At 51.0% G+C, this 21045-nt stretch overlaps 2 protein-coding genes across 2 annotated transcripts in view; both read left to right on the top strand.

Moving 5' to 3' along the window:
• The window catches only part of LOC140075821 (inactive dipeptidyl peptidase 10-like), a 77592-nt gene extending 63942 nt beyond the window's left edge, over nt 1-13650 (top strand). The window contains exons 14-26 of the mRNA XM_072122169.1: nt 378-469; nt 1235-1282; nt 1737-1858; nt 4660-4707; nt 6672-6770; nt 6855-6924; nt 7102-7296; nt 8184-8238; nt 9769-9868; nt 10626-10684; nt 10942-11014; nt 11209-11282; nt 12883-13650. Of these exons, the coding sequence (XP_071978270.1) occupies nt 378-469; nt 1235-1282; nt 1737-1858; nt 4660-4707; nt 6672-6770; nt 6855-6924; nt 7102-7296; nt 8184-8238; nt 9769-9868; nt 10626-10684; nt 10942-11014; nt 11209-11282; nt 12883-13020 (1173 nt within the window). The 3' untranslated portion in view covers nt 13021-13650. The remainder of the gene's footprint in view (nt 1-377; nt 470-1234; nt 1283-1736; nt 1859-4659; nt 4708-6671; nt 6771-6854; nt 6925-7101; nt 7297-8183; nt 8239-9768; nt 9869-10625; nt 10685-10941; nt 11015-11208; nt 11283-12882) is intronic.
• A 7166-nt stretch (nt 13651-20816) lies between these two features.
• The window catches only part of LOC140075820 (ATP-dependent RNA helicase DDX18-like), a 15042-nt gene continuing 14813 nt past the window's right edge, over nt 20817-21045 (top strand). Inside the window, exon 1 of the mRNA XM_072122168.1 lies at nt 20817-20973. Within this exon, the coding sequence (XP_071978269.1) occupies nt 20877-20973 (97 nt within the window). The 5' untranslated portion in view covers nt 20817-20876. The remainder of the gene's footprint in view (nt 20974-21045) is intronic.

Here is a 21045-nt window from a genome sequence, read left to right as displayed (position 1 = left end):
GGTCCCAGACACTGTGAACTGTGTAAACCCGTCACACAGGACAAGCACAGATGAGAATAGCCGCCTCTCTATAACACTTCTACAGAGGGTCCTGGCCCAGACGGGCAGGGTCTGTGATCATGGTACGGCGGTAACCATGATTAATGGTCCATTCTTGCATTCATGGATCTGGTTCTGCTGTGTGACTGTTCTGGAGCTCACACTCCATGAGATGCTGGGGAAGATTGTCTCCTCACCATAGATTACTTTACATCTGCCTTCTTAGGGGTCCCATGAACAGGGGGGTTACACTTGTGACCAATGAATCGCATGTCAGAGACTGCTGGCCAGTACTGTCCCCAAATACTTTCTCTGACCGTGTGTGCTCATACTTACAGCCAAAAACCGAGCGCGTCAACATCCGACATCTGACCTCAGGAAGCTGGGAAGTCATCAGGATCCTGGCTTATGATGAACCATTTGAGAAGCTGTGAGTATCTCCTTAGATGTAGAGGTCATCTTTACAATCCATCTGCTATAACTGAGATCATCTCCGTGATACAGAACAGCCACAGGTAGAGGTCATTTTCATGACCCACTATCCACTTAGAAGTCATCTCCATGACGCAACATCCACTCATAGAGGGGTCTACATGACCCACCATCCACTCGTAAAGGTCGTCTACATGACCCATCATCCATTCGTAGAGGTCCTCTTGATGACCCACCATCCACTCTTAAAGGTCGTCTACATGACCCACCATCCACTCGTGGAGGTCCTCTCCATGACCCTCCATCCACTCGTAAAGGTCGTTTACATGACCCATCATCCACTCGTAGAGGGGTCTACATGACCCACCATCCACTCATAGAGGTCGTCTACATGACCCACCATCCACTCGTAGAGGTCGTCTACATGACCCACCATCCACTCGTGGAGGTCCTCTCCATGACCCACCATCCACTCGTGGAGGTCCTCTCCATGACCCATCATCCACTCGTAGAGGGGTCTACATGACCCACCATCCACTCGTGGAGGTCCTCTCTATGACCCACCCTTCACTCGTGGAGGTCCTCTCCATGACCCATCATCCACTCGTATATAAACTTGTATATCAACCTACCAGTATGTTTTGGAGTGTGGGAGGAAACCCACGCAAACACAAAGAGAACATACAAACTCTTTGCAGATGTTGACCCTGGGACTTGAACCCAGGTCGATAATTCTCGATCACGTCACTTCTCTTCTTCACAGGTATTTCCTCAGCACCGAAAACTCCACCCGGGGACGTCAGCTGTACAGGTAATACCCCGAAGGGTAATGTTGTATTACTCCCCACACCTGGATCAGTGCTACCTCTGGCAGGAAGGTTACTATGTCTGTGGGTCCTGTAACCTCTGGCAGGGGAGGTCACTCTGCCCGGGGGTCCTGTAGCCTCTGGCAGGGGGGGTCACTCTGCCCGGGGGTCCTGTAACCTCTGGCAGGGGGTCACTGTGTCCGAAGGTCCTGTAGCCTCTGGCAGGGGGTCACTGTGTCCTGGGGTTCCTGTAGCCTCTGGCAGGGGGGTCACTGTGTCCGAAGGTCCTGTAGCCTTTGGCAGGGGGGTCACTGTGTCCGAAGGTCCTGTAGCCTTTGGCAGGGGGGTCACTGTGTCTGGGGGTCCTGTAACCTTTGGCAGGGTGGGGGGGTCACTGTGTCTGGGGGTCCCCTTGGCTCTTATATTTTCTGACCTTCTTTTCCCTATTGGTCCTTCCAGCGTCTTCGTCTCGGGGCTGCTGAACCGCCGCTGCCTCTCGTGTGAAGTTGCCAGCGACAAATGTTCTTTCTATGGTGCAAAGTTCAGTCCTCAGAACCAGCACTTCCTGCTGCATTGTAAAGGTCAGAACCCACAACGTACAGAAGCCCCACAACAGCCACGTACAGCCGCCACATCCTCCACCACTACATACCCCCAGCCTCCATGTCCTCCACCATTACATACCCCCAGCCTCCACATCCTCCACCACTACATACCCCCAGCCTCCACATCCTCCACCACTACATACCCCCAGCCTCCATGTCCTCCACCATTACATACCCCCAGCCTCCACCACTACATACCCCCAGCCTCCACGTCCTGCACCACTACATACCCCCAGCCTCCACGTCCTGCACCACTACATACCCCCAGCCTCCACGTCCTGCACCACTACATACCCCCAGCCTCCACGTCCTGCACCACTACATACCCCCAGCCTCCACGTCCTGCACCACTACATACCCCCAGCCTCCACGTCCTGCACCACTACATTCCCCCAGCCTCCACGTCCTGCACCACTACATACCCCCAGCCTCCACCATTACATACCCCCAGCCTCCACGTCCTCCACCACTACATACCCCCAGCCCCCACGTCCTCCACCACTACATACCCCCATCCTCCACCATTACATACCCCCAGCCTCCACATCCTCCACCACTACATACCCCAGCCTCCGCATCCTCCACCACTACATACCCCCAGCCTCCACATCCTCCACCACTACATACCCCAGCCTCCACATCCTCCACCACTACATACCCCAGCCTCCACATCCTCCACCACTACATACCCCCAGCCTCCACATCCTGCACTACTACATACCCCCAGCCTCCACGTCCTGCACTACTACATACCCCCAGCCTTCACATCCTGCACCACTACATACCCCAGCCTCCACATCCTCCACCACTACATACCCCCAGCCTCCACCACTACATACCCCCAGCCTCCACGTCCTCCACCACTACATACCCCCAGCCTCCACCACTACATAACCCCAGCTTCCACGTCCTCCACCACTACATACCCCCAGCCTCCACCACTACATACCCTTAGCCTCCATCATTACATTCCCCCAGCCTCCACATCCTCCACCACTACATACCCCCAGCCTCCACATCCTCCAACACTACATACCCCAGCCTCCACCACTACATAGCCCAGCCTCCACATCCTCCAGCACTACACACCCCCAGCCTCCACATTCTCCACCACTACATACCCCAGCCTCCAGCACTACATACCCCAGCCTCCACATCCTCCACCACTACATACCCCAGCCTCCACATCCTCCACCACTACATACCCCAGCCTTCACATCCTGCACCACTACATACCCCCAGTCTCCATGTCCTCCATCACTACATACCCCCAGCCTCCACGTCCTGCACCACTACGTACCCCCAGCCTCCACGTCCTGCACCACTACGTACCCCCAGCCTCCACGTCCTGCACCACTACATACCCCCAGCCTCCACGTCCTACACCACTACATACCCCCAGCCTCCACGTCCTGCACCACTACATACCCCCAGCCTCCACGTCCTGCACCACTACATACCCCCAGCCTCCACGTCCTACACCACTACATACCCCCAGCCTCCACGTCCTGCACCACTACATACCCCCAGCCTCCACGTCCTACACCACTACATACCCCCAGCCTCCACGTCCTGCACCACTACATACCCCCAGCCTCCACGTCCGGCACCACTACATACCCCCAGCCTCCACGTCCGGCACCACTACATACCCCCAGCCTCCACGTCCTGCACCACTACATACCCCCAGCCTCCACATCCTCCACCACTACATACCCCCAGCCTCCACATCCTCCACCACTACATACCCCCAGCCTCCACGTCCTGCACCACTACATACCCCCAGCCTCCACATCCTCCACCACTACATACCCCCAGCCTCCACATCCTCCACCACTACATACCCCCAGCCTCCACGTCCTACACCACTACATACCCCCAGCCTCCACATCCTCCACCACTACATACCCCCAGCCTCCGCATCCTCCACCACTACATACCCCCAGCCTCCGCATCCTCCACCACTACATACCCCCAGCCTCCACATCCTCCACCACTACATACCCCCAGCCTCCACATCCTCCACCACTACATACCCCCAGCCTCCACATCCTCCACCACTACATACCCCCAGCCTCCACATCCTCCACCACTACATACCCCCAGACTCCACGTCCTGCACCACTACATACCCCCAGCCTCCACATCCTCCACCACTGCATACCCCCAGCCTCCACGTCCTGCACCACTACATACCCCCAGCCTCCACGTCCTGCACCACTACATACCCCCAGCCTCCACGTCCTCCACCACTACATACCCCCAGCCTCCACGTCCTGCACCACTACATACCCCCAGCCTCCACATCCTCCACCACTACATACCCCCAGCCTCCACATCCTCCACCACTACATACCCCCAGCCTCCACGTCCTCCACCACTACATACCCCCAGCCTCCACGTCCTACACCACTACATACCCCCAGCCTCCACATCCTCCACCACTACATACCCCCAGCCTCCACATCCTCCACCACTACATACCCCCAGCCTCCACATCCTCCACCACTACATACCCCCAGCCTCCACATCCTCCACCACTACATACCCCCAGCCTCCACATCCTCCACCACTACATACCCCCAGCCTCCACATCCTCCACCACTGCATACCCCCAGCCTCCACGTCCTGCACCACTACATACCCCCAGCCTCCACGTCCTGCACCACTACATACCCCCAGCCTCCACATCCTATGTTTGTGAATATTTTTGTTCTATATTTTCTAAATATAGATTTATATTTGATTTGATTGATTTGATTGTTTTCTCTGTGAAGGTCCTGGGGTCCCGATGTTTACTGTCCACAACACGAGTGACCACTCAGGTAAGTGTAGGAGCAGGAGCTGAAATTTTCCAGTCAGGGTATAATATACAGCAATGAGGAGGGCTTAGGGATGTTACACAGTGATCGTGGGACGGGGGGATATTACAAAGTGATGGGGGGCGGTTGGGATATAACACAGGGGTTGGGGGGATGTAACACAGCGATGGGGGGGTCAGGAGATATTACACAACGATGGGGGGTCATTGGATATTACACAGCGATGGGGGGGTCATTGGATATTACACAGCAATGGGGGGTCATTGGATATTACACATCGATGGGGGGTCATTGGATATTACACATCGATGGGGGGTCATTGGATATTACACAGCAATGGGGGGTCATTGGATATTACACAGCGATGGGGGGGTCATTGGATATTACACAGCGATGGGGGGTCATTGGATATTACACAGCGATGGGGGGTCATTGGATATTACACAGCAATGGGTGGTCATTGGATATTACACAGCGATGGGGGGTCATTGGATATTACACAGCAATGGGGGGTCATTGGATATTACACAGTGATGGGGGGTCATTGGATATTACACAGCAATGGGGGGTCATTGGATATTACACAGCGATGGGGGGGTCATTGGATATTACACAGCGATGGGGGGTCATTGGATATTACACAGCGATGGGGGGTCATTGGATATTACACAGCAATGGGTGGTCATTGGATATTACACAGCGATGGGGGGTCATTGGATATTACACAGCAATGGGGGGTCATTGGATATTACACAGTGATGGGGGGTCATTGGATATTACACAGCGATGGGGGGGTCATTGGATATTACACAGCGATGGGGGGTCATTGGATATTACACAGCGATGGGGGGTCATTGGATATTACACAGCGATGGGGGGGTCATTGGATATTACACATCGATGGGGGGTCATTGGATATTACACAGCAATGGGGGGTCATTGGATATTACACAGCGATGGGGGGGTCATTGGATATTACACAGCGATGGGGGGGTCATTGGATATTACACAGCAATGGGGGGTCATTGGATATTACACAGCGATGGGGGGTCATTGGATATTACACAGCGATGGGGGGTCATTGGATATTACACAGCAATGGGGGGTCATTGGATATTACACAACGATGGGGGGTCATTGGATATTACACAACGATGGGGGGTCATTGGATATTACACAGCAATGGGGAGGTTGAGAGGATATTACACAGCGATGGGGGGGTCATTGGATATTACACAGCGATGGGGGGTCATTGGATATTACACAGCAATGGGGGGTCATTGGATATTACACAGCAATGGGGGGTCATTGGATATTACACAGCGATGGGGGGGTCATTGGATATTACACAGCGATGGGGGGTCCTTGGATATTACACAGCGATGGGGGGTCATTGGATATTACACAGCGATGGGGGGTCATTGGATATTACACAGCAATGGGGGGGTCATTGGATATTACACAGCGATGGGGGGTCATTGGATATTACACAGCAATTGGGGGGTCATTGGATATTACACAGCAATGGGGGGTCATTGGATATTACACAGCGATGGGGGGGTCATTGGATATTACACAGCGATGGGGGGGTCATTGGATATTACACAGCGATGGGGGGTCCTTGGATATTACACAGCGATGGGGGGTCATTGGATATTACACAGCGATGGGGGGTCATTGGATATTACACAGCAATGGGGGGGTCATTGGATATTACACAGCGATGGGGGGTCATTGGATATTACGCAGCGATGGGGGGTCATTGGATATTACACAGCAATTGGGGGGTCATTGGATATTACACAGCAATGGGGAGGTTGAGAGGATATTACACAGCAATGGGGAGGTTGAGAGGATATTACACAGTGATGGTGTTTGGGGGGTTTCGGGGCGATATTATAGAGTTCCAGCTATACATATAATAGATTACGGGGCTTGATCTCTGAAATCTTCTCCTTCCCCCCCAGAATTTCACTTGATAGAAAACAATTCTGTGCTACAGGACGTCATCTCTCGGAAGGAAATCTTCAGGAATGAAGTAAAGAAGGTTGCCATCGAGGAGTATGGTAATGGGGGGTGTGGTCTGATGAGTGTGGGAGGAGCTCAGACCCTTTCTCCTCCGGCCTCTCACTCATTTTCTCCTCTCTTAGAGCTTCCTCTACGACTGTCATATCCTCCGGATTTTTCCGACAAGAACCGCTACGCTCTCCTCCTCATCGTGTAAGTGGTGCCCTTGTCCTGTGATATAATCCATGGGGTGTCATGTAGGGTCAGGATGTTGTAGGATTGGGGTTTTCCTCTGGATATAGTAGGATGGGGGGGGGGGGGTATCGGTATTTTGGGATTTGGTAGGATTAAATGTCTCCAGGCTGGATCCTCCTCATCCTTTCTTTCCAGGGACGAGGCTCCGGGCAGTCAGCTCGTTACTGACAGGTTCCACATGGACTGGGACTCGGTGCTCATCAACACGGACAGCGTTATTGTTGCGCGGTTTGACGGTCGTGGCAGCGGCTTTCAGGGACTGAGGATTCTGCAACAGGTTCACAGAGGACTCGGATCTGTGGAAGTAAAGGACCAAATAGCTGCCGTAGAGTGAGAATTTTCAATATTTCTATCCAAATGTCAGTAACATGTCCTCCCTCTAACGTGTCACACTGTAATGTGTCCTCCCTCTAACGTGTCACACTGTAATGTGTCCTCCCTCTATCCATACACCGGTGTCACACTGTAATGTGTCCTCCCTCTAACGTGTCACACTGTAATGTGTCCTCCCTCTAACGTGTCACACTGTAACGTGTCCTCCCTCTATCCATACACCGGTGTCACGCTGTAACGTGTCCTCCCTATATCCATACACCGGTGTCACACTGTAATGTGTCCTCCCTCTATCCATACACCGGTGTCACGCTGTAATGTGTCCTCCCTCTATCCATACACCGGTGTCACACTGTAATGTGTCCTCCCTCTATCCATACACTGGTGTCACACTGTAATGTGTCCTCCCTCTATCCATACACCGGTGTCACGCTGTAATGTGTCCTCCCTCTATCCATACACCGGTGTCACACTGTAACGTGTCCTCCCTCTATCCATACACCGGTGTCACACTGTAATGTGTCCTCCCTCTATCCATACACCGGTGTCACGCTGTAATGTGTCCTCCCTCTATCTATACACCGGTGTCACACTGTAATGTGTCCTCCCTCTATCCATACACCGGTGTCACACTGTAATGTGTCCTCCCTCTATCCATACACCGGTGTCACACTGTAATGTGTCCTCCCTATATCCATACACCGGTGTCACACTGTAATGTGTCCTCCCTCTATCCATACACCGGTGTCGCACTGTAATGTGTCCTCCCTCTATCCATACACCGTTGTCACACTGTAATGTGTCCTCCCTCTAACGTGTCACACAGTAATGTGTCCTCCCTATATCCATACGGCAGTTTGTTATTTTTGTCTTTTTCCTTGCAGGCAGTTACTCAGAAGACCTTACATCGATGCCAGCAGACTCTGTATATTTGGGAAGGTAAATAATGTAATGTTAGGTAAGGGTCGTGGCTCAGGGGGTGGTGGAACAGAGATACTGTACACATTCTGTGTAATGCTGGGCTCTGGAGGTTCTGTGTATGGGTTTATTGCTGTGGATCCTGTGGCCTGTGTTGTGGTTTGGCTTATCTAAATCCTGTGGCCTGTGTTGGGGTTCTGTTTCTGTAGATCCTGTGGCCTGTGTTGGGTCTTGGCTTATGTAAATTCTGTGGCCTGTGTTGGGGTTCGGTTTCTGTGGATCCTGTGGCCTGTGTTAGCGTTGGTTTCTGTGGATCCTGTGGACTGTGTTGGTGTTTGGCTTCTGTAGATCCTGTGGTCCATGTTGCGGTTTGTTTTCTGTTGATCCTGTGGCCTGTGTTGGGGTTCGGTTTCTGTGGATCCTGTGGCCTTTGTTGGTGTTGGTTTCTGTGGATCCTCTGGCCTGTGTTGGGGTTCAGTTTCTGGGGATCCTTTGGCCCGTGTTGGGGTTCGGTTTCTGTGGGTCCTGTGGCCTGTGTTGGGGGTTTGGCTTCTGGGGATCCTGTGGCCTGTGTTAGCGTTCTGCTTCTGTGGTTCCTGTGGCCTGTGTTGAGGTTTTGTTTCTGTCGATCCTGTGGCCTGTGTTGGGGTTCGGTTTCTGTGGATCCTGTGGCCTGTGTTGGGGTTTTGTTTCTGTTGATACTATGGCCTGTGTTGGGGTTTTGTTTCTGTGGATCCTGTGGCCTGTGTTGGGGTTCGGTTTCGGTGGATCCTGTGGCCTGTTTAGGGGTTTGGTTTCTGTGGATCCTGTGGCCTGTGTTGGGGATCGGTGTCTGTGGGTCCTGTGGCCTGTGTTGGGGTTTGTTTTCTGTGGATCCTGTGGCCTGTGTTGGTGTTTTGTTTGTGTGGATCCTGTGGCCTGTGTTGAGGTTTTGTTTCTGTCGATCCTGTGGCCTGTGTTGGTGTTCGGTTTCTGTGGATCCTGTGGCCTGTTTAGGGGTTTGGTTTCTGTGGATCCTGTGGCCTGTGTTGGGGATCGGTGTCTGTGGGTCCTGTGGCCTGTGTTGGGGTTTGTTTTCTGTGGATCCTGTGGCCTGTGTTGGTGTTTTGTTTGTGTGGATCCTGTGGCCTGTGTTGAGGTTTTGTTTCTGTCGATCCTGTGGCCTGTGTTGGTGTTCGGTTTCTGTGGATCCTGTGGCCTGTTTAGGGGTTTGGTTTCTGTGGATCCTGTGGCCTGTGTTGGGGATCGGTGTCTGTGGGTCCTGTGGTCTGTGTTAGGGATCGGTGTCTGTGGATACTTGGACTATGGTCTGTGAAGATTTTATATTTAGATTGTCTTCCCTACAGACCGACCTCCTATGCCAGAGGTTCTGATTTCCTTAGTCCCTTGGGAGGGGATAATCAGAAGGGGCGGGCCATTGTTTAGTGGGTGTGGTTTATAATACTTTAGCCGCAAAAGGTGAGGGATTGAACATCCTAAACCCTGTGAGTGGTTTCCGTGGGTGACGTCTGGAGTCCTACCTCATACAGTGCCTCTCTGTGTCCCCCACAGGGTTATGGGGGCTACATTGCATCCATGATCCTCAAAGCCAGCGAAAGACCCTTCAAGTGTGGAGCCCTAATCGCCCCGATCACTGACATGAGGTTATATGGTGAGTAAATGTTATATGGGGGTCTCTGCAAACAGGGGTCTCACATGAAGCCAAGCTTGTGGAACTCATGTCTGTCATGACCTTAAAGGGCACCTACCACCCCGATTCTACCTTTAAAGGTAGAAGGGGTGGTAGGTGGATGGATGGGACGTGAGGATAGTCCTTTTTTGGGCTAATCCTAACGTCCCGGGTGTCTTTTAGAAAACTTTATTGCAGGAATATGTAAATTTTTTTATGCAGCTACTGGGGCGTGGAGTCGCCGGACATGAGGCTACTAGTCACGGCTACTCCACGCCACGTTACTCCGCCTACCAGGTAATCTTCGGATGCAGGCCTTCTGCTGCGCGGCTCCGGAGCTACTGGGCATGCGCAGAAGGCCGCAGATGCCGGGGGACTCGGAGCTGCGCGCCGAAGATTAAATGGTAGGCGGAGTAACGTGGCTACTGGGGCTTGGAGTAACCGTGACTAGTAGCCTCATGTCCGGCTACTCCACGCCCCAGTAGCCGCATAAAAAAATTTACATATTCCTGCAATAAAGTTTTCTAAAAGATACTTGGGACGTGAGGATTAGCCCAAAAAAGGGCAATCCTCACGTCCCATTCATCCACCTACCACCCCTTCTACCTTTATAGGTAGAATCGGGGTGGTAGGTTCCCTTTAAGCACACGACTCCATACATGATTGCATGCGGCTGCCGGGGTCTGCGTGCGTGGCCCGGGGCCGTTAAGGACTGATTGTAGCTCTTCTTTATCCTCAGCTTCAGCCTTCTCGGAGCGATACCTGGGGATGCCATCTGCAGAAGACAACATGTATCAGGTAGAAGAATCCGGACTGAGCACAAGGGGTGGGGCGAGGTTAGAGACCCCCAGATTTACTAGTACTAGTGGGTTATACCTCACATGTCTGTGGTATACGGCTTCTCCTCTCCTCTAGGCCTCCATCTCTAATAGTAGTAGTGGCTTGTACCTCCCATGTCTGTAGTATACGGCTTCTCCTCTCCTCTAGGCCTCCATCTCTAATAGTAGTAGTGGCTTGTACCTCCCATGTCTGTAATGTCTTCTCGTCTGCTTTAGGCCTCCAGTGTCCTGCACAACATTCATGGCTTCAGAGTGAAGAACCTGTTGCTGGTCCACGGCATGGCAGATGGTGAGTTCTGAGATGTGGGCCTTTATTTATGGCGGTATCACTATATTTTAATGATCTTATGACAGATGAGATCATATTCAGTGTTGCAGAGGGCTGTACAGTGTTTTACAGCTGTATACAGAGGAGATGATGACATCACAGCGGAGGTGTTACATCATCATCCCTGCCTCTGACTCGTGTTTTTCTCTTTTTAGCAAAAGTCCATTTCCAGCATTCAGCAGAACTGATCAAACAGCTGATCAAGGTTGGGGTGAACCACACGCTCCAGGTCAGTATGGTGGTGATGATGATGGTGGGGGGCGGGATAGTAAGATTCTAATCACATGGGAACCATGGCTGCTTCACACTTGGTATCAGGCTTCCCCCTCCCTTCCTCACAAAGATAGTTGATCAAAAATGAAAGTCCTGGAGAACCCCTTTAACCACTTCATATCAGATTGAGAACATCAAATGTAACCTATAATCATCTTACTAACCTCCTACCCCAGAGTCCAAAAGCCACCTCCATCCCCAATCATTTCCCATCTATCCCATTATCAACCACTTCCTTTCCTCATCTCAGATTTACCACCAATAGCCTCAGTTTATTTTGTCAACTCCCAAAACGTCCTCTCCAATTGCTCCTTCTCGTCTTTAGAGACATGGGGATGAACAGGATGGGGGGAGAGACAATGTACCTTGTCCATCCTCTTGTAAAACTATATTTCTGTGATCATGTCTCACTCCTCCGTCTCCGTTTTCACTTGTCACTGTACCTATACCTTGATCCTTATGTCTCATTGTACTTTCTCCATCTTCAGGCACACACTGCCTTCTCCATCCTCATATTACAGTGCATATTCCTTTCATTATGGGGCACATTGATTAACGGTATTAGTATTTTTTCTGTTTTGCGCCGAATTCCACAGGGATTTTGGCGCACGCGATCGGATTTCGGCGCAACCGACGATTCGGAAAAAACGCCGTATTTAAAAAAAAATTTGGTCGCACGCGCCATACTTACATGCACCAGGAAGAGATCAGTGAACTCCGACGCACCTCGGCGCAGCAGCGACACCTGGTGGACATCGGGCACAGGACCATCATGAATCGCCCCACCCTCGTGTCTCGTTCTACCTTCTCCACCCTCGTGTCTCGCTCTACCTTCTCCACCCTCGTGTCTCGCTCTACCTTCTCCACCCTCGTGTCTCGCTCTACCTTGTCCACCCTCGTGTCTCGCTCTACCTTCTCCACCCTCGTGTCTCGCTCTACCTTCCCCACCCTCGTGTCTCGCTCTACCTTCCCCACCCTCGTGTCTCGCTCTACCTTCCCCACCCTCGTGTCTCGCTCTACCTTCCCCACCCTCGTGTCTCGCTCTACCTTCTCCACCCTCGTGTCTCGCTCTACCTTCTCCACCCTCGTGTCTCGCTCTACCTTCTCCACCCTCGTGTCTCGCTCTACCTTCCCCACCCTCGTGTCTCGCTCTACCTTCCCCACCCTCGTGTCTCGCTCTACCTTCTCCACCCTCGTGTCTCGCTCTACCTTCTCCACCCTCGTGTCTCGCTCTACCTTCTCCACCCTCGTGTCTCGCTCTACCTTCTCCACCCTCGTGTCTCGCTCTACCTTCTCCACCCTCGTGTCTCGCTCTACCTTCTCCACCCTCGTGTCTCGCTCTACCTTCTCCACCCTCGTGTCTCGCTCTACCTTCTCCACCCTCGTGTCTCGCTCTACCTTCTCCACCCTCGTGTCTCGCTCTACCTTCTCCACCCTCGTGTCTCGCTCTTCCTTCTCCACCCTCGTGTCTCGCTCTACCTTCCCCACCCTTGTGTCTCGCTCTACCTTCTCCACCCTTGTGTCTCACTCTACTTTTTCCACCTTCTCTTTTGTAGATTTATCCTGATGAGGGCCACAACATCATGTCTGAGAAGAATCGCTTCCATCTGTACAGCACGCTGCTGCACTTCTTCAGTGACTGCTCGCAGGGAGAGGCTGTTGTGTTACCGCAGGAGTTGGAGGAGGATGAATAATTGAATGATTGAGCTCAGGACTTGTTCTTCTTACTCACTGGCGTCCTGGCAGAAACTGGAACTGTTGCCCCGCACGTGTGAGGCGTTCTGCTGAGGAGTTTCTACAGGCTGGGGTTGTACAGGGGAAGGTCCTTTCCACATGAACCTCGTTTTGGATACAATTAGTGTAGTGCATGTTTTCTTCATTTCCTTCACCGGACTTTGTCCTTTTGCTTTTTAATTCCATGAGATGTCTCGGAATTCACCAGATTTTATCATCCATCACTAAACAAGGGAGATCTTTTCAGGTTTTTTCTCCTTTCTTCCTTGGACAGAACAGGTCCCACCAGTTTTGCTGGATCCTGACCCTTCTTTTTCAGTCCACATGGGCAAAGTTTTTTGGTAGAGGATTTTTGCATTGTCCCTTTCTAAGTCTCCACCAGAACAGAGATTCTTCCTCTCGGAGGGCCACTTCTATTTTTCAAGCTCCGTTGGTCAAGAATCCCCATGACTCCTCGAGGATTTGTAGTGAAGACAAGTGATTTTTTTTGTCTGATTATGTTTCATATCTGATTTACTTTTCAATGTAAATTTCTCACTTGTATATATGAAAACATCAATATTAAATTATGGTTTTGTAGAAAAGTATGAGCTGCTGTGTGCCGACCTCCAGGACCCTCTCAGTTTAATCTGCTTCAGTGGCCTCAGGCTTTAAAGCCCGAGGCGCTTAGCCATTGGGCTATTGACTGCGCTAAAGGGCTTAATAGCTGATAGGAGTTAGTGGTGTGGCATGGCCCCTTTAACATGTTGTGGCTTTTTCACCTTCCCTATTTCCTGTCTGTGGAGGAGTGATGTTGGCAATGACTAGCGTCTGGGCTAGGATAGTTGGTGGTACAGGAAGTGAGCACAGCTTAAATACTGGCTGCACACGCCGCTGTTACCCGTCCCCCTTCCCACAAGTTTCCACAGGCAGTTCCCGGCAGCTGCACGCTGCTGCTCTTCACCACCCGCAAGCACATGGAGCAGGGGCTCTGTTCTCCGGCTCCTCCACCCAGCATGTAGGGTTAGCGCTGAACTGGAGTGTGGCTGCAGTTGCATCTGACCCCAGCCTCCTGTCCCGGCTTGTCACGCCCCTCCGCCACACACAGTGCCTCTGCACAGGGGTCCGGCTGCTGCGAGTTCTAGCCTCCAGCCTCCTGCTCTTATGGCTAGTGGCGGTGCCGACTGCCAACGACTGCTCCCTGCCTCTCTCAACCCCCTCCGATGATTATAGCGGGTCCGGTGAGACTCCTCTGTGGGGGGAGCTAGCACTGCTGTCCTCCAGCCAGCTGGTAGTTCCGGGCCCACTGGTAGGTCCCATGCTGTCCTCAGCTCTCCTGCTTCTTCATGGGCTTCAACGGTTGTGGCATCTACTGGACTCTCTTCTACTTCCGTGGTTCAGTTTTTGCCGGGTGAGTCGGCCCGTTTCCATGCCTGGGGTGCAATTGTGTCCAACTCTGCTCTGTTAGCTTCTTTCTGCTCTCTCCTGGGTGCATCTCCCTTGGCTTTGGCCGGGGTGTCGCTGCCTCCAGCAGGGAAATCAGTGGAGGAGGCGTTGACTTCGACTTTTACTCCCTCCCAGTTTTAGGCATTTATATTTTTGTGGCATTTCTCCTCTCAGCAATCAACTGTCCAAGGAGACCAGGGACAAGATACTTAGGAATGATTATGTTGACATTTGGTCCCTGGTTTCTACGGATTTGGCTTCCGGCCTTTGCCGGGTTGTGTGATCTCTCCGAAGTAACCAGACAAATCCCCACAGTTGTCCTTTTATTTAGATACCATTTTTAGTGCCCTTCATTCTCACATTGGGTCTGCTTGGTGGAGGTATGACGAGATGTTTAGGAGGAGGCAAGCCCAACATCCTGACGTAGGTTGGGATACTAAGGCTACCGAGGTGTGGCTCCAGCTCATGACGACGCCTAAACACTTTCAATGGGTGCCTCCAGGGCCTCCTTTGAGGTGGCATGAATGCTCCACTTGCAGGGGCAATTATTCTGCAATCCGGTGTCCCCAACCTGCAGCCGTCCCTCCCCGGCATCAGGGTAGAGGATATATGTGCCCAAGCTCTCCAATAACCGGTAGCCAAAGGAACCATGTGTAGAAGTGTGCGAGAGAAGGAAAAGGTGGGGCTTAACGGGTGCGCTTGTAACCTATGATGGCACACATGGCGTTTTGAGGCCGTTTTTAGGCAGTCTGTCAAAAACCACTTGGGTTAAAAAACACATGCGTTTTTGAAAACGCATCTGTTTTTGACACGTTTTAATTAAGATAATTGTTCAAACCTGCCAAAAATGGATGCTTTTTCAAAAACGCATGTGTTTTTTAGCGCAGGCGTTTTTTTGACGGACTGCTTAAAAACGGCCCAAAAGCGCGTTCAGAACGCCATGTGTGCCATCACCCTTATAGTGAGGTGTCCTGATCAATGACCAATGTGATTCATAATCAACACATTTTTTATTATAGGAAAGATATAAAATCCAATAGACAATCGTAGCATGTTTCGGGATTAACCAAAGTTACAGATAAAATAATAAATGTCAGATATACATATATATATAAAAATAATACATAATAAATAATTATGAAATAAAATAGGGGGAGGGGTCAATTTAGTCCAGATGCATGGTATGAGGGTTAAATCCTCATCGGGGGAAGATTTACTTTCCCGGTCCTGTCGCGATCCAGCGGCGCGTTCTCCGTCAAGGATTTGGGTCTTCCGGCGATTCATTAAGGTCATGCACCCGATGTCCACCAGGTGTCGCTGCTGCGCCGGGTCCGCCATCCTATTCCTGGGTGCAGGTAAGTGCCTGTCAAGAGTACCCAGGACCACCTGCCAAGAGGCCCACGCTGTCCGGGGAGAAAGCCCTGCCAGCTACAGAGGTTGCCACTGCCAGCTCAACAGCGCCCCCAACAGCTTCAGGTCAGCCCGGGAATAACACTCCTCCAGCTGTCAGCCATGGAGAAGAAACTAAAGCTCCTGCGGCCATCATCATGTGCTCTACAGCGCCCCCAGCTACTGAAGGTCGGTCAAAGAAGTGCCTGCCTCCTTTCTTTGCTGAGATACCTACTGTTGCAGGTTACCTTCCCGCTGTTCCAGCTACAGCTCCTGGGTGTCCCATGTCAGCAGTTCCAGAGCCCAACAGTGTCCGTGATGTTCCTGCTGAGATGATCCTGCCAGCGGACGATCTCCAGACAGTGACATCTTCTATTTTAAAGGTTGACTCTCCAGCTGCACTGGAACGTGTTCCAGTATCATCTGTTCCTGCTATAGCACATGATCCTGGGACCTGCAGTCCTGTTACAGCCACAGCTGCTAGATGACATCTCTGCTGCTTCTGCATCTACCTCTGCAGTTTCAGTTTCCACCACCAGATGTCTCTAGACAACAGATCCAGCCACTTCTGCCTTCACCCAGGCCGATGATGTCCATGCTGCAGTTCCTGCCTCTATGCCTCCTGCAGCTTTTTATTCTGCGATTGTTTCAGAACAACAAGAATAATTCCCTGAGGGTCTGTAGCCCATAATCAGGTACTTCTGTTCTGTATATATGACATTTGATTTGTTTTCTCCCAGTTCTGCTGAGCCCAAATAATCCCTGCATAGATCCAGAGACAATCTTGGACTCTTATTGATTTATTTATAAGCCTGAAACTTTCCTGGACTTCTCCCCAGTTGTGCTTTGAAAGCGCCCCTCTCTGCTGAATGCGGAGTAACTACCTCTCTACAAAGGACTGTGTCCCTCCTAGCAAGAGGAGATCCTATGCTTTCACTTTTTCCTTAATCAAGGACTGTGCCCAGTGATTGGACTCTCATATAATTGAGACTGATAGTCGCTACACTGTATGCGATCGGTCTGAGCCCTTCCCCCTGTGCGCTAGCGTCGCGTTATGAATGCAACGCTAGTGGGAACGTGTAAACGCACCCTTAGAAACAGCTATCCCACCCGGTCGAATGCTTTTTCGGTATTGGTGGTGAGAATGATTTCCCTGTGCTGCCGAGAAAGTCACCCACCTCCTCCGCCTGCCGAGTCCGCCCACTCCATCTCCTGGTCATGTAACATCCCTGATGTGCCCGGACGTTGTGGCAATGAGAAGAGCCTGGGGAAGCCTGCTGCCGACGCTGCATGTTGGGGAGGAGTGCCGAAGAAGAAGCGATCTCCACTTCACCAGGTAAGTCATTATATATATATATATATATATATATATATATATGTGAGTGTATATAGTATATATATGGAAATAAATGTGTGCATATACACACATATATATATATATACAGTATGTGGGCGCATAGTTGCGTATGTATGAATATATATATATTTTGGACTCCTTTTCTTTCATTTATAGTTTTCAGGTGAATGCTGTAGAATTCGCCTGATTCGGTCGACTATGTCGCTGGCCTGGATTATTTTTTTTAATAAAATGCTTGACAAGGGTGTGTCAGGGAGTTTTTATTTTAATAAAATATTTTTTTTTTAATTCAAAACTTGCCTTACTTACTTATTAATGCTGAGGCTTTGTGTAAGTCACTAGAAAAGACACTAACATTAAAGGGGTTATCCGGGTTTAAAAAAATTTCTTATGGCCGGCTGGGGAGGGCTATTTAAACACAATGTACTTACCTCCTCCGGTGCTGCCGATGTCCCGCGCTGCGGCCCGTCTTCTCCGTGCGCCGGTTTCAGTACAAGGGCGCACAGGGAGCTTCCGGCCGGCCGGATGCTCCCATGCGCACCACCTCCCAGCGCTTACAACGCTGAGAGATGGGGACAGATGGGAGGAGCCGTCCACATCGCGTACCGGAAGCTCCCTGTGCGCGGCTTCCGTGCCCCTGTAAACAAAGAGGGGCACGGATCGAAGGGACCGCGGCGCGGGACGTCGTCAGCGCCGGAGGAGGTAAGTACAGGTTTATTATGTTTAACTAGCCCTCCCCAGCCCGGACATAAAAAATTTTTTAAACCCGGATAACCCCTTTAACCCCCTTACCTTAACCCGGGTACCCACCACCACCTGGGGGTGCCAGGAAGAGCCGGGTACAATCCCGTTCCTGACTTAGATGATCAGATACTGGGACGGCTTCAGGCCGGTATTATTGGGCTGTCAGGGTGCTGCTGCTCAATGGCGGTTCTTTATATATAAGTGGTATAGGTGGGGCGTCCACGGCCTTTGGCTTCCAAGGGACCCACGCCCATACCCGGGCCACATGTGAAGATCGCTAGGTTAAAAAACCCTCTATATTCACCTTCTGCTCTGCTGTGGACATTTCATTAAAGGTGGCCCATTACGGGCTGTGGTGGTGTCGTCGGGTGGGGGAGATAAGGCCTTCGGGGTTCCCTAGTTGTGTAAACAGCCCAGGGCCCACGGGACACCTAATACGCCACTGATGTATTGTATCTAGCTGGTTATGGAAATTAGAAGGGACCCTACTTTATTTTTTTTTTAAAAGGGTGTAGGACCCCTATCTATACCAGCCAGATACAATACAACAATGCAGCAGCAGCACCCTGACATTATTCACATGTGGGCGCTCACTATCACAGCCCAATAATACCAGCCTGAAGCCGTCCCAGTATCTGATCACCTATAGACTGACAGGTGCTGGATTGTACCCGGCTCTTCCTGGCACCCCTGGTGGTGGTGGTGGTGGGTACTGGTGTTCCTTCATATCTTATAGTCCCTTTGTCCCAGACTTGGTGAGGTAATGATGAATTCTGCGTAACACATCTCAAGGAGAAGTGGGATCAGCGGATTTCAGTCAGAGGGCCCAATACTATAGGGGGGTCAGGTGGATCTCCGAGCCTCGTTAACCCATTCCCGACGCGCGCCGTACTAGTAAAAGGCTTACCGTTACTGCAGCAAAGGCGGTTTCACCTCGATCGCCGAGGCTACTTCGTTTTAACCCATTCATTACAATGTGCTAATTTCACATTGTAATGAATGAGGAGTAAAATCCACATATGCTGCCATACTGTAATATGGCAGTATGTGGTAGGATCGATCAGACAACCTAGGGTTAGAGTACCCTAGTGCAGTGGTGGTGAACCTATGGCACAAGTGCCAGAGGCGGCGCTCTGAGCCCTCTCTGTGGGCACCCAGGACATCACCCCAGCATGAAGTTGAGCAGACAGGACTCAAAGAATCTTCCTGGAGAATCTTCCTACAATGATAGAGGAATTTGCCCTCCTCCATTCAACTGCATTGGTGTCTTTAGGAGGCTGAACGATTGAAAGTTGTCAAAGAAAAAGGAGAAATAAATTACTGATTAAATTGCTGCGCTGGCACTTTGCAATAAATAAGTGGCTTTTAGTTGAAGCTTGGGCACTCAGGCTCCAAAAGGTTCGCCGTCACTGGCCTAGAGAGTCTGAAAAATAGTAAAAGTAAAAAAAAGTTTAATAAAAATTATAATAAAAAACCCTAAAAATTCAAATCACCCCCCTTTCCCTAGAACTGATATAAATATAAATAAACAGTAAAAATCATAAACACATTAGGTATTGCCGCGTCTGAAAATGTCCGTTCTATCAAAATATAATAACGGTTTTTCACTGCGTTTAACCCCGTAACGGAAAATAGCGTCCAAATTCGAAAATGCCATTTTTTTCCATTTTGAAAAATATAAAAAAAAATTAATAAAAAGTGATCAAAAGGTCTCACAGTCCCAAAAATTATAGCAATGAAAACGCCATCACAATTCGCAAATAATGACACTACCCACATCTCCGTACACCAAAGTATGAAAAAGTTATTGGCGCCAGAAGATGGCAAAATCCGAAAAAAACATTTTGTACAGGAGGTTTTAATTTTTTTTTAATGTATGAAAATATTATAAAACCTATACAAATTTGGTATCCACGTGATCGTACCGACCCAAAGAATAAAGTAGACATGTCATTTGGGGCGCACAGTGAAAGCTGTAAAATCCAAGCCCACAAGAAAATGGAGCAAATGTGTTTCTTCACCATTTTCACTGCATTTGGAATTTTATTCCCGCTTCCCAATACACGCCATGGAATATTAAATACCGTCACTACGAAGTGCAATTTGTTACGCAGAAAATAAGCCGTCACACAGCTCTTTATGTGGAAAAATAAAAAAAAGTTATAGATTTTTGAAGATGGGGAGTGAAAAATGGAAGTGAAAAAACTAAAAAAGGCCAAGTCGTTAAGGGGTTAAGGATGAGAGTCACCAGGTCATCGTGTTTTTCATGACCGGGGAGCGTATTATATTTTGTTGAGAGGTCACCCGCTGTTCGATCAGTTCGCGAGGCGGCGGCCGCTATCGGTTTCTGATTCTCCAGCCCCGCTGTTGGGTACATACTGTACTTCATCTAAGCATTCCTGTGCCATTTTCTCCATCCTGGATGCACAGGGGGTTCCTGCAGCTTCTCCTGGGCCGCCCGGGGGACTTGTGAAGTGGATTCCTGCCCCTGAGACATCACTGGAAAGATGGGCAGTGAGGAAGGGCCTGGAAAGCACGGAAAGGCTCCAGCATGTGGGGGGGTGCACCTGATGCTGAGATCAGGGGCAACAAGGGAGGGCACCGACTCTATGGAGGAGACCTGCAGGGGTGTGCGGGGGAGCCGGGTCCCCTCACCCTAAGGCCCCGGGGAGGCTGCCCTTTATTGCCTCCTGGTGGGGTGAGCTGAGGGGGGGGGGGTGATGCTCGGGGCAGTGGCCCTGGGCCGGTGAAGCCCCTCTCTTCCTACCAAATAGATTGAGGGCACCCCGAGGGGGCCTCTCCGCCGTGTAGGCAGCACTGAGGACAGCCCAGCACATATCAGGACCCCGGCGCCCGCGCGTGCTCTAACGTCACTTCCGGTCGGTCTCACGTGTGGACACCATGGCGGATCTACAGATGAAGCTGCTGCGGAAGAAGATCGAGAAAAGGAACGACAAGATCCGAGAGAGAAACCGCAAGAAACACCAACTGCAGCAACGTGAGAGACAGCGGGGAGAGAGACAGCGAGGGGAGAGAGATAGAGACAGCGGGGGGAGAGAGAGAGACAGCG

Source organism: Engystomops pustulosus, chromosome 8 (assembly GCF_040894005.1).
Source record: "Engystomops pustulosus chromosome 8, aEngPut4.maternal, whole genome shotgun sequence".
Lineage (NCBI taxonomy): Eukaryota > Metazoa > Chordata > Amphibia > Anura > Leptodactylidae > Engystomops > Engystomops pustulosus.
The sequence above is the reverse complement of the archived record's forward strand: the minus strand, read 5'-3'. Positions and strand labels throughout refer to the sequence as shown.